Here is a 14,153-nt window from a genome sequence, read left to right on the forward strand (position 1 = left end):
TCTCAACCTTCTTCTCTCTAACGACAACAGCCTCAAGTCCCTCAGCCTTTCCTCGTAAGACCTTCACTCCATACCAGGCAACATCCTAGTAAATCTCCTCTGCAACCTTTCCATAGCTTCCACATCCTTCTTATAATGCAGTGATCAGAACTGTACGCAATACTCCAAGTGCGGCCACACCAGAGTTTTGTACAGCTTCACCATAAAATCTTGGTTCCGGAATTTGATCCCTCTATTAATAAAAGCTAAAACACTGTATGCCTTCTTAACAGCCCTGTCAACCTGGGTGGCAACTTTCAAGGATCTGTGTACATGGACACAGAGATCTCTCTGCTCATCTACACTACTAAGAATCTTACCATTAGCCCAGTACTTTGCCTTCTGGTTACTCCTACCAAAGTGCATCACCTCACACTTGTCTGTATTAAACTCCATTTGCCACCTCTCAGCGCAGCTCTGCAGCTTATCTATGTCTCTGTAACCTACAGCATCCTTCGTCACTATCCACAACTCCACCAACCTTAGTGTCGTCCCATCCTTCTACTCCCTCATCCAGGTCATTTATAAAAATGACAAACAGCAGTGGACCCAACACCGACCCTTGCGGTACACCACTAGTAACTGGTCTCCAGGATGAACATTTCCCATCAACTATCACCCTCTGTCTTCTTTCAGCAAGCCAATTTCCGATCCAAACTGCTATATCTCCCACAATTCCATTCCTCCACATTTTGTACAAAAGCCTACTGTGGGGAACCTTATCGAACGCCTTGTTGAAGTCCATATACACCACAACCGGTTTACTCTCATCTACCTGTTTGGTCACCTTCTCAAAGAACTCAATAAGGTTTGTGAGGCACGACCTTCCCTTCACAAAACCGTGCTGACTATCCCTAATCAATTTATTCTTTCTTCCTACCTTGACTTTTGGAGTACTGTGTAGAGTTCTGGTCCCTGCTATAGAGGTATATTTTTGGATTGGGGAAGATGCGGAAAAGATTTACAGGGATGTTACCAGGGCTGGGAGGATTTTGAGTTACATGGAAAAGCTGGGACTTTTCACTGGAGGTGGACCTTTTTATAAACCTTATAGAGGTTGAAACCTCTATAATCATGAATCATGAGGGGCATAGTTAAGGTGAATAGCCAAGGTCTTTTATCCAGGATTGGGGTGTTCAATAGTAGGGGGCATAATTTTAACGTGAGAGGACATAGATTTAAAAGGCACCTAAGGGACAACTTTTTCACGCAGAGGGTGGTTCGCATGTGGAATTAACTATCAGAGGATGTGGTAGATGCAAATACAGTTACAACATTTAAGAGTCATTTCGATTGGTACATGAATAGGACAGGTTTAGAGTGATAAGTGCGGGCACATGTGTCAAGTTAGTTTGGGTCAGCGTGGATAAGTGTTTTCATGCTGTATTATGATTTATTTCTCCCCTTGTCCAGTCCTTCCCTGCCTACATTCGCAATTCTTCTGATGCTTTATGACAGTTTCAAAATTTCCAGTTCTTGGGATGGAGCTCCATTCTCCTCACCATGGCACACGGTTCTTTCACACATCCATTCCCCCATCAGGATAGTCTCAGATTTTTTCACTTCTTTGTGGAAAAAAGGCCTGAACTGTCCCCATCCATCACCATCACCCTCCTGGCTGAGCTCATCCTCACTTTCAACAACTTCTCCTTTAATTCCTCATCTTTTTGAAGTCAATGCTGTGGCCATGGGGACCTGCATTGGCCGCAGTCATGACTGTCTCTTACATTTCTTCATCTAATCCTACTTGGGTCCCTCCCCACAACTTTTCTTCAGTAAGAGGCTCTGCTTCCTTCTGTCATTTTGAACTGCAAAAATTTTGAAACGTTATTAATTTCACTTCCAATTTCCATCCTGCCCTCACCTTTAGCTGGTCCGTTTCTGAATCTTCCCTTCCTCAACATCTCTGTTTCCATTTCTGGAGATAAGCTGGATACTGACATCCATTACAAATCTATGAACTCTCACAGTTACCTGGACTATACATCAGACGCTGCTTCCTGTAAGCGCTCTAACCCATTCTTCCAATTTCTCCTTCTCTGTCACGTCTGTTCTGACGATGCCAACTTCAGCAGGGGTACTTCATAAATGCCCACGTTTTTCCTTTGCATAAAAATGTTGTGCCGGTCCCTTTTTTATCATTCCCCTCTCAGCTTAAAGCAATGCCCACTAGTTTTGGAGGCTCATACACATGGGATAAGACCTTGACTCTTTACTCTCTCCATTCCCCCCATGATTTTCTAAGCTTCAATAAGGTCACCTGTCTGCCTCCGATGCTCCAGGGAAAATAGCCCCAACCTACTCAGCCTCTCCCCATAGCTCAAACCCTCCAATCCTGGCAACATAATTTTAAGTCTTTTCTGAACCCTTTCATGTTACCCGATATCCTTCCTATCAGAGGGAGACCAGAACTGAACACAATATTCCAAAAGTGGCCTAACCAATGTCCTTTACAGCCATAATATGACCTCTCCACTCCTTTACTCCACTTCTGTGGCACAAATGTTTCTTAATACTTGTCAGCGCAAACCTGGATGTTGTCTAGATCTTGCTGCATTTGAATAATTTCCAACTCTCTCTCTCTCTCATTAGTGACTGTCAGATGCTTCTTTATATTATAGATGGAGTCAAATAATGTATACATAAAATCAAAATTTACTATCCAGAGTTTTCCTGTTCTGAGTGTTTATTTTTTTCAAAGCCCTTCTAGTCATGCAACTTATTCTCCAGACTACTGACTCTGTTAAGAAATACATATTCTTACTTTCAAACAAAACTAAAAAATAAAGTGGACAGGGCACAATACAAAATTGAGACTGGCATTATTCATAAGCTACAGTTACTTACTCTGTATTGAAAATGTAACTACGACAGAAATCGAAGAGGTTTAAAATGTAGTCTGCTGGAAGTTGAGCAGTTAATTAAGAAACAAGTATAAACTGCAAGTTTACTTCTATTAACTTCTTTACTGAACTCATTTCATTCAATACCTCTCACGTATGTGCGTTGTCATGATTCCAGCTGTTCATTTCACTTTACATTGAAACAATTCATGCATGAACTATTAATTGCATAACTATTTCTGCACTTTTATTAATATTAGAAGACATAACACTAAAGAGGCCTGTATATCACCAGTTTGAACTTATTGATCTGTGGACCAACATCGTTTGAAATTTTAGTGGCCAATGAGTTAGTATGGACTAGAAAATCCCAACATATTATGAAAATTAGAGATAACACAGTGTGGAGATGGAGGAACACAGCAGGCCAGGCAGCATCAGAGGAACCGGAAAGTTGACATTTTGGGTCAGGACCCTTCAGAAAAATTCAGAAGAAGGGTCATGACCCAAATTGTCAACTTTCTGGCTCCTCTGATGCTGCCTGGCCTGCTGTGTTTCTCCAGCTCCACACTGGGTTATCTCTGACTCCAGCATCTGCAGTTCTTGCTTTCTCACATGATGAAAACTAACTGGTGTTCACATGCAGTTGAAAGCATCAGCAAAGATGCGATAATTTAGTTTTTTTTTAAATGTGTAATCAGGATGATTATAAATTAAAAACATCAAAATTGAAGTTTAATAATGAATGGTTATTATTATACCACAACATTTAAGGCCACATGGTGGTTGGTCAACCCCTTCTATGCATTGGCATAACATGTGGAAATCTGAACTAACCATGATTTGGTTTCAGTTATTTTGCGCAATTGCACTGTCATTTAAAATGGAATGGCTAGCCAATATAAACAGGAGATTAGCATCTCTTCAGTTCAGGGGACTGACTGTCAGCCAGCCAGCCAGCCAGCATTCGGGATGCTCCAGCAAAGTCATTCTGTTGATGGTGAATTTGTTTTGTAAGATTATACTACTTACCACAGACCCCGGATGATATTGGCATATTTAAAAAGAAAATCAAAATATACATCAGCAAAATTATAAACTAACTTTATCTGGAAAAATAATTCTGACATGTAGCAGAACTACTGATTCATTTTTGGCATTGGAACAAACGTGCATTGTAAATGGGTTTGTTTCAATTAAAATATTGCAGTATAAGATTTTTTGCATTAAAGCATGTCATTCTCAATTCCAGCAGTCAAAAATCAAGGTTACAGTTGTCTTGAAATCAGTCATTCATTGAAATCCAGTACAATCATTCGCCAACAAAGGCAATACCCAATTACTGCAGGCTTTTACTTTGTGTCCTGAAACCAAGCACGTTATGCTAGAAACTTGTTTCATGTATAAGCACTAGAAAATTAACTGGTCAACAGCTCTATCAGGAAGAAATAAAAACCTAAAAATAATAATGCTCAAGGTTTGTTCATCTTACTTCTGAGAATGGCTGCTTATCCTGGTAAGTCTGCCAATCTCACCTCACTTCTGTGCAACCACTTCTTGACATGAGTGGCAATTTGGATATGATCCAATCTCAATTATATGGTCGCGGCTGGCTATATCGTTCTTTCCTTGTATCACATTGTTGGACTAAAAAGATGTGTTGCAGGTTAAAGCTGCTGAAATGTTGGATTATTCTGAAAAGATAATAGAACAAATGAATAAATCATTATTTTCCCCACATTAAAATATAGCATAGAAATAGGTGGATTTCTTTTGGAATGGCACTTTACAAAGGTCACAGCATGGTGGTTAGCACTGTTGTTTCACAGCACCTGGATTTGAGTCTACCCTTGGGCAACTACCTGTGTGAAGTTTGCATTTCCTCCCTGTGTCTGCATGGGTTTCCACTGGGTGCCCTGGTTTCCTCCCACAGTCCAAACATAGAGGTTTGTAAAATTGAGGGGCATAAATGTGGTGTATAGCAAAGCTCTTTTCCCTAAGGTTGGGGAGTTCAAAACTAGAGGGCATAATTTTAAGGTGAAAGGAGAAAGATTTAAAAGGGATCTGAGGGGCATTGTTTTCACATATCGGGTCATTTGTATGTGGAATGAACGGCCAGAGGAAGTGGTAGATACAGGTACAGTTACAGCATTTAAAAGACATGTATGATTCTCTGTGCAGATTGGTTGGATTGGCCATGCTAAATTGTCCTTTAGTACCCAGGGATGTGCAGGCTATGTGGATTAGCCATGATAGATACAAGGTGATGAGAACAGTTTGGAGGGAATGCTCTTCGAAGGGGTGGTGCAAACTCGATTGTCCAAATGCCCTCTATCTGTACTAGGCATTCTATGATTGTATGAAGTCAGAAGTCACACGACACTAGGGTATAGTCCAACAGGTTTATTTGAAATCGTACATGTTTTCAGAGCACAGCCCCTTCGTTAAGTGCAGTGAGAGAGCATAGCACACAGACCCAGAGTTTATATGATGTGGAGGTGTTGGTGTTCAAATGGGGTGGTCAAAGTCAAAAATCACATGACAGCAGGTTGTAGTCCAACAGGTTTATTTGAAATCACAAGCTTTCAGAGCATAGCCCCTTTGTCAGGCTTAGAGAGAGGAAAGCACACAGGCACAGAGTTTTAGGCAGAGAAATGAAGGGCAGAGAGATCAAAGGATCATTCTAGAAATTGCAGAAGCAGGATATGGAGAACTCTGTTCGAAAGGAGACACAAGTTTTGATTGATTAAGATGCAAATTCCAGGATCTGTTTCAAGTCACTGCCTTGAGATAACTAAAGGTTTCATCAGTATCTGCCTAACTTCAAATAAGCAGAGCATTAAGAATGTATAAAAGGTGACATCTGAGGTCAGACACTGAATTGTAGGTATGAGGCCTTGTCCAAAATTTGGCTCAGAGTTTTAACCTGGATTCAGGCTGGTTTTATTACGCAAGCAGGAATTTATAAAATGCCACACTGACTGACTGTGACTACAAATTGCGTGTTTCTTGAACAGAATACGTTGTATCTGCAAATCAACAAACATCTTGGATGAAATGATTCTGGACAAGGTTTCACACTTACAATTCAGTGTCTGACCCGAGATGTCACCTTTTGTATATTTCTTTCCCCGCTGCGTTTGAAGTTTGGAAAGTTATGCAGACACTGCCCTTGATCTATCTGCCTACAAGCTCTGGGTCTGTGCTGTGCTCTGTCAGTGCATTCTGAAAGCATGCATGATTTCAAATAAACCTGTTGGACTATAACCTGTCATGTAACTTCCAACTTTGTCCATCCCAGTCCAACAGCAGCACCTCCACAACATGATTCTACGAATATATGTTTTGACTTATCTGACCAGCAGAACAGGTGAAATTTAGTGTGATAGTGTCAGCCATGATAGTGGTAGCACTCACCTGTGAATCAGAAGGTTCTATGTTAAGGTATCACTACAGATATGAACACAATTACTTCAGTGCAATAATGAGGGGAGTGTTGCACTGTAGGAGGTATCACCCCTTATGTGAAACATTAAATGGAAGCCTTATCTGTCCTCTCAGTTTGACATAATGATACAATGGAACTCTTGAAAGTAGATCAAGGATGTCTAATCTAACAATAAACCAAAGAACCTTGGATGCTGGAAATCAGAAACAAAGTCAGAAAATGCTAGAAAAACAGTAGGTCTTGCAGCATCTGTGGAGGGAAAGCAGAGTTAATGTTTCAGGTCCAGTGACACTTGTTCAGAAGGATCTGAGTTCTGAAGAATCTCTGAAGCAACATCAGAGTTTTGAAGGTTCACCTTGGCAGTGTTCTTTCAGCTATTACTTGATATCATGTGGAATGAATTGAGTTGGCTTACATTTGGAATCTGTGATGCAGGAAAGAGCACAAGGACATTAAAAATAGGAGCAAAGTAGGCCATCTGTCCCCTCAAGCCTGCTTCATCATTCAATAAGATCATGGCTTATCTTTTTGTGGACACAGCCCCATTTACTCACCCACTCACCATAACCCTCAATTCCTTTGCTGTTCAAAAGTCTGTCTATCTTTGCTTTAAAATATACAATGAGACAGCCTCAACTGCTTCACTGGGCAGGGAATTCCACAGACTCACAAGTCTTTGGTGAAGAGGCTCCGCCTCAACTCAATCCTAAATCTGCTCCCCCTAATCTTTTGGCAATGCCCTCCTGTTCTAGTTTCACCCACCAGTAGAAACAACCTCCCAGCTGCTAGCTTATCTATTCCCGTCAAAATTTTATATGTTTCAATAAGATTCTCCCTTTTTTTCCTACATTTCAATGAGTATAGTCCCAGTTTACTCAATCTGTCCTCCCAATCTAAAACTCTCAATTCCAGAATCAACCTAGTGGACCTCCTGCATCTCCTCCTGTGCTGGTACATCTTTCTCAACTAAGGAGACCAAAACTGTATACAGTACCGCAAGTGTGGCCTCACCAGGACTTTATAAAGCTGCAGTAGAATCTCCCTATTTTTAAACTCCATCCCTCTAGCAATGAGGACAGTATTCCATTTGTGTTCTTAATTACCCACTGCATCTGCAAACCAACATTTTGTGATTCATGCACAAGGACATCCAGGTCCCTCTGCACAGCAGCATGCTGCAATTTTTCATCATTGAAAAATAGTCGATTTTACTGTTATCCATGCCAAAATGGATGACCTCACATTTACCAATATTGATTCCATCTGCCAGACCCTTGCTCACTCACTTTATCTATATCCCTCTGTAGACTTTCAGTATCTTCTGCACACTTTGCTCTATCACTCATCTTAGTGTCATTTGTGAATTTTAACACACACTTGGTCCCCAAATAAATATCTGTTGGCTGCCAAATCTATCATCTGTGCAGCACTTCTGCTTTCTGATTGGAACAAATGTTTCAGTCTTATCTTTGACTGGGCTTCCAACAAGCATGGGTATATTAATGGAGCTTCTTCCTGCTGTTACTTATTTAACTGATCACTACTGTTCATGACTGAATGCTGTAGAACCTTGAACTGTTTCATTGCTCAAGGGATTACTTAGCTCTGTCTATAGCATGCTGTTTCTGCTGGTTAGTACACAAATAGTCCTGTGTTGTAGTTGCTCCAGGGTGACCACTCATATTTAGGTATGCTTAGTGTTACTGCTGGCATGGCCTCCTGCATTCTTCATTGAACCATTGTTGATCCCCAGGTCTGATAGCAATGGTGGGGTGGAAGATATAACAGGTTATGAGGTTAAAGATTGTGGCCAAGTACACTTCTGCTGCTGCTGATGGCTCCGCCTGTGTTTCATGAATGCCTAATTTTGAGTTGCTGGATCTAATTGATATCTTTCCCATTTAGCACACTGATAGTGCCATGCAACTCAATGAAGGGTATGTGAAGACAGATGTAGTCTCTAAAGAAATTAGTGATGGCCTGTCCTACCAATAAACCATCTTCTAAAGCATTAACTTACCAGTTGTATAAAGTGTCATATTTAAAATCATCCTTCAGTGCACATTTTTCACTATCAAGATTTTTTTTATCATTGCTGTTTCTTTGGTTTTAAATCTGAAATAAACAGTACATTATACTAACTGATCAGAATGTTAGCTTCAAGCCTTCCTTTGCTAGACAGAACAGTTTTCCTGATAGTCTGTACAGGTTTCAGGGTCAGCTCAGTTGGCTAGAAGGCTGACAGCATGGGTTCAATTCCCACACTGGCTGAGGTTATGATGAAGGACTGTCCTTCTCGACTTTGCATGATGTATGGTGACCCTCAGGTTAAACCACCACCAGTGATTTCTCTCTCATGAGAGAGCAGTTCTATGGCCTGGTAGGACTATGGAAACTTTACTTTTTACAGACAAGCCACCTCACAAAATAGAAGTAGACCATTCGATCTCTTGAGCCTATCCCCTACTCAAAAAGACAGCTCGTTTGTTAGTGTTTCAAATTCCACATTTTCATATAACCTTTGTTTGTCTTGCCCAACAAGATTCTATCTCCTTCCACCTTTAAAATACTAGCTGACCCACCACTACTGCCTTCTGAGGCAGAGTTCAAATGTTACACAACCCTTGGAGATAGTAATCCCCTCTGAACAACCCCTAACACTTTTACATCCTTCCTTAAATAAGATCAAAACTGCATGCAATTTTTGAGATATGATTATCACCAATGCGAATTAACCCTCAAGTATAACATCTTTAATATTCAATTCCTTTTGTAATAAAAGACATCATTCCTTTCACCTTAATTACGTTCTGTAATTGTATATAACCTTTTTGTGACTCGTACAAGAACACATAGATCCCTCAATACCTGGGAACTCTGCAGTCACTCCCCTTTAAATAATACCCTGAATTTTTATTCTTCCTGCCAAAGTGAACACTTCGCACTTCTCCACATTATACTCCATCTGCCAGACTTTTACCCGTTCACTCAGTATACCCAGAGGAATCCGTAACATGCTTACGTCCCTTTATGACATTCTTACTATCTTCGTGTCAATCACAAATTTACCATGGCTTAGCTCCCCTCATCTGTCATAACATTCATTATAAATCACTGAGGCCCACACACAGTCACCTGCAACATGCCACTTGTCACATTCTGTCAATCAGAAAAAGAACCATTTTTGTATACTTTATTTCTGTCAGCCAGCCAATCTTCTATATATATACTAATCTGTAAATCTCTATACCATGAATTGATGCTCATGAATAATCTTTCATTGTCAAATGCTTCCTGGAAGTTCAAGTACCATATATCAATGGACTTCCCTTCATCCATAGTGCATGTTACTTCACCTTCAAAGATTTTCCAATAAATTAGGTAAAAATGGTTTTCTCTTACAAAACCATGTGGACTTTTCCTGATTACTTCACTTATTTCCAAGTATTCAGTTATAATATTCATAATGATTGATTCTTACACCTTCTTCATGACAGCGACGAAGCTAAATAGCCGATAGTTTCTAGCTTTCTGCTTCTGATCCTTCCTGAAGAGACCGGTTATATTAGCTACTTTCCAATCTGATAGAACCTTTTCAGAACCTAACGAAATTTGGAAAATTAATATCAAAATATTTATGAGCTTAGAAATGCAGATTCCATTGAGGGGCAAACATAAACCTATTTTTTTTTGGTCAACCTGCCCAGAAATGATAGTATACACATTTAAACAGGTGGGACTGGAACATGGGCCTCCCAGTCCAGGGGCAGGGACATAATCACTGCACCACAAGAGGGCCCTAAAGTGTCAAGCATTATAATTCCAAAGTTGATTTACAGCTGGTGATGCTCTTTGGATTACATTATTCCCTATGAAGGGTGAGTGCTCTTGTGGTGCAGTGCAAGTGTCCTTATGTCTCAACTATGTATGTTTGCATTCAAATTACACCTGCCCTAGTAATGTGTAATAACATTTCTTAACAGGTCGATTGGAGGGGTGCGGAATATCCACAGTGCTCCCCTGTGGCTTCCAGATAGGAGAAAATTGAAACTGATGTTTGTATTAAGCCATAGATTTATAATAATACAGTTGCCAATCTCTTAAAGTATTTTACTGTTTAAATCAACAAATGGATATCGGTCTGTTCAATGTTAGTCACCTCTTTAAGACCCTGGAAGTATTTGACAAGGTACCTCTTAAAAATTCAATGTAGAAGCTCATGGTATATTTGAAACAAATGGGTACCGATATAATATTGGATAAATGGCAGGCTACCGAGGCTTATCTTATGAAGAAAGCTTTAATAGTTTTAATAATCCATTGTGAGTTTGGAAAAAATATAGGCAATGTTATTGAAATATATATGGTTGAAAGGATAGGTGAATACCAGGAGGTTGCTTCCTCTTGTGCAGGAAGCAAGAACTAGTGGACACAGTTTAAGGAATTAGTTCTCCCTTTGAAGATGGAGGTGACGGGAACTTTCTTAATCGTTTCCGAACAATGGAGTCAGGCCATTAAATGTATTCCAGGCTGAGTAAAATAGATTTTGAATTTGAAAATGAATCAAGGGCGAGGGGAAAATAGAAAGTGCTGATGAAACGCAACAGGTCTGGCTGCGTCAAAGGAGACCTTAACAAAGTTAACATATTGAGTCCAGCATGACTTCTTTGGAACTGTCCAAAGAACACCGTACTGCAGAGACATCCAGACTCGAAATATTAACCGTGTCTTTCCATTGACGCGAGCAGACTTGCTGAGTTTCTCCAGCACTTTCTATTTTAATTTCAGATTTCCAGCATTTGTAGCATTTCAATTTTATCCAAGGATGGTAGGTGGAGGGCAGGAAAACAACAGTCAGATCAACCACAATCTTATCAAATAGCGGTACAAACTTACAGGGGTAAATGCCCTATTCCTGCACTCATTTCTTACGCTCTAGTAACAGAATCGGTGTGTATGTATAGGATTTTATGAATCACAATATTAAAATAGAGGAAAACTACTTCAATTTAACTGCACTTTTTCTTTTTCCTCACAGAGACACTTCCAATTCTTCGGGAGCAGTGATGAGATGGAAGTGTTTTCGGCCGGAACGAAAACAGAAGTTGCTGGAAAACAGAGTGTGGAGATTTCTGAAGAAGGGTCTAGGCCCGAAATGTCAGCTTTCCTGCTCCTCTGATGCTGCTTGGCCTGCTGTGTTCATCCAGCTCTACACCTTGTTATCTCTGACTCCAGCATCTGCGGTTCTTCCTATCTCCGAGTTGCTGGAAAAGCCCAGCAGTTCTGAGGAAGGATCATTGGACCTGAAACGTTAACTCTGATCATTTTCTTCACAGATGCTGCCAGACCTGTTGAGCTTTTGCAGCAACTTTTGTTTTGGTTCCGGATGTTACAGCATCCGCAATCCTTACTGTTTTTGTTTTCCGCCGGGCATTTGAGAGAGGGGGGAACGCTTCCTTGTACCGGAAGTGGTCCGTCCAGCAATTAGCATCGGGGTGTTGACAGCCAGCATGGAGCCGTTACTGATGGTGGTGGAGTTGCTGCAGCGACTGGGCGGTGTGCCGCAGTCCGGTTTTTCATCCACTGTACAGGAGTTGTGCCGCTGGTGCCGGCACGGAGGAGAGCAAGGGACGCTCGATGCCGGTCGGGTGGAGGTATTTGGGGTCTTGGTGGAGAAGCTGGCGCCGGGTGCCGAGGACCGCGATGTCTCCAGCTCCTTGCGGGACCTGGCCGTTGGCTGGTGCCTGCCGCTTTTGCAGCATTTACAGCTGGAGGAGCCGAGCCGGAGGCTGGTGTACTCCCTCTGCGGTCTCCTCCATGCCTGCTGCCGCCAGGCCCCGCCGACCCTGATTCGTGACGTGACCACCTCAATTCTGAGTACTCTCCGGAGCTACACCGAGGAACGGGGCCGGGCCGGTTTGGTTGAGGGGAAGGGAGCTCGGAGCGGCGAGTCCCAGGCCCCCGAGTACTCGGACATTCGAGTCGCCGTCGAGGTGCTGGTGAGGACGGCGCCGCTGCTGCTTCTGGAGCCAGGAGCCGGGGCACAGGAGCTGCTACCGCTTGCCCTGACCGCCGTCAGAGTGGGGGAGGACGGCGTAGCATCCAGGATGGTCACCGGTCTGATCCCGGCTCTTCTTTGGCACCCAGGCAGCTCGGTGTCAAAGTGCCCGTCGGCCCAGGAAATCTGGGATTGCGTGAAACACTGGGGAAAGACCGACTCCGTCTCTAGATCCCTGCTGTTGCTGAGCTCGCTACCTCCCCATCTGCTGTTTGGCGCCGGAGACCGGCCATCCCCCGACACCTTCGACCTCCGAATTTGCCTGGACTTTTGGGAATTGGTGCAAACGGGTCTGGTGCAGCCTGATAACATTTCGCGCAAGAGAGCCATGTACCTGTTGAAGAGAGCTGTGCAAGTTTCGGACACATTGAGGAGTGAAATCCGCTCAGAGTCCCAGGCTGAATCCAGTACGTTGACAACTACTTAATTTGTGATAATAGTAATAATTACTGATAGAATTTAGTGCAGTTGGAATATAGGAGGAAGCAGCAAATCCAATTAACTCTTTAACCTCATATCCCAGCTTCTGAAATTCTTTGTGATAGTTGTTATAGTTTGTTCTGCTGTAAATAAGATTTGAGGATGAGCAAGATATACTACACCTGAGCAGTGGTGCCAAAGCTCAACAGCATTATATAGAAGCAAAATATGGACATGGGAAGTCTGAATTAAAAGCAGAAAATGCTGGAAAAATTATTCATATTTACCATTACACCCTGAGTTGGTGTCCAGTCGCCAAAAAACTACTCCCTGCCTGGGCCCAGATACTATCACATCACATCACTCAGTGCAGAACTTAAAACCTCTGGGACTCTGTGTTTGGAGAATTTCCTCTTCATAGTTTCTTTACGCAGCAGAGACTCTGAAGACCAATTAAATTTAGATCAGATTGAATTCTCAAGAATTCTGACTTCCCGTGCTCTGAAAACCATCAGCACCTAAATGTGCCAGAACTGGCTGGGCAAAATAATGAAAACTTGGCTTTGCACTAAGTTATTTTGTCTTGGCTCTAACTCTGAGTTGGGCTTCTCAGATTCCAAATGGGTGTTTGTCCCCTGGTTCTTACACAATAAGATGCCTGTTTGTATGCACTGCTTGATTTCAGATTAAATATTCCTTTCCAAATGTTTGGGGTCCACATAAGTAACGCATCAAGACACTTCCTAGCAGGCCTTACTCTGTTTCACAACTAGGATTGAAATAGTTCTGTGTACGATAAAGTACAGCAATAAACATTGGAACAGGAAAAGGCCATTCAACCTATGACCTTGTTCAGCCATTCATTGAGATCATCACTACTCTGTGGCCTAACTCCATACATCTGCCTTATGCCAATATCCCTTATATTCTTTGCTTAACAAAAAAAAAGGAAATGCAGCCAGTCATGATATTTTGGTTAGCTTTCTCTAATTACCAAAGAAACCTCATGGTGTGCATAGATTTAGAGTTAATTGACGTGGTCTATGTTTCACCATGTTTTACAATTATTATTGAAAAATATGTGTGAGTGAGGTGGTATATTAGATGTGATTAATGGAGACATTTGCTGAGTAGGGACTTTAGTTGTGAAATTCGAGGCCTGTGTCTAAAAGGAAAAAGTACACATAGGATGCTGACAACAAGTGTCTTGGTGTTGGGGCCTAGTTGTGTGTGTGCAGAGTCATGATATAACCTTGACTTAAAATTAAAATTGAATATCAAAGTTTGAAGAATAGCGAGACATAAACTGCCAAGGAGAAAGGGAAGTGAGTGTACACTATTTAAA

At 41.7% G+C, this 14,153-nt stretch overlaps 1 protein-coding gene across 1 annotated transcript in view; it reads left to right on the plus strand.

Moving 5' to 3' along the window:
• tarbp1 (TAR (HIV-1) RNA binding protein 1) overlaps positions 1–14,153 on the plus strand; it is a 183,163-nt gene that overhangs the window by 1,137 nt on the left and 167,873 nt on the right. The window contains exon 2 of the mRNA XM_048536298.2: positions 11,369–12,795. Within this exon, the coding sequence (XP_048392255.1) occupies positions 11,841–12,795 (955 nt within the window). The 5' untranslated portion in view covers positions 11,369–11,840. The remainder of the gene's footprint in view (positions 1–11,368; positions 12,796–14,153) is intronic.

The sequence above is a fragment of the Stegostoma tigrinum genome, chromosome 9 (assembly GCF_030684315.1).
Source record: "Stegostoma tigrinum isolate sSteTig4 chromosome 9, sSteTig4.hap1, whole genome shotgun sequence".
Taxonomy (NCBI): Eukaryota; Metazoa; Chordata; class Chondrichthyes; order Orectolobiformes; family Stegostomatidae; genus Stegostoma; species Stegostoma tigrinum.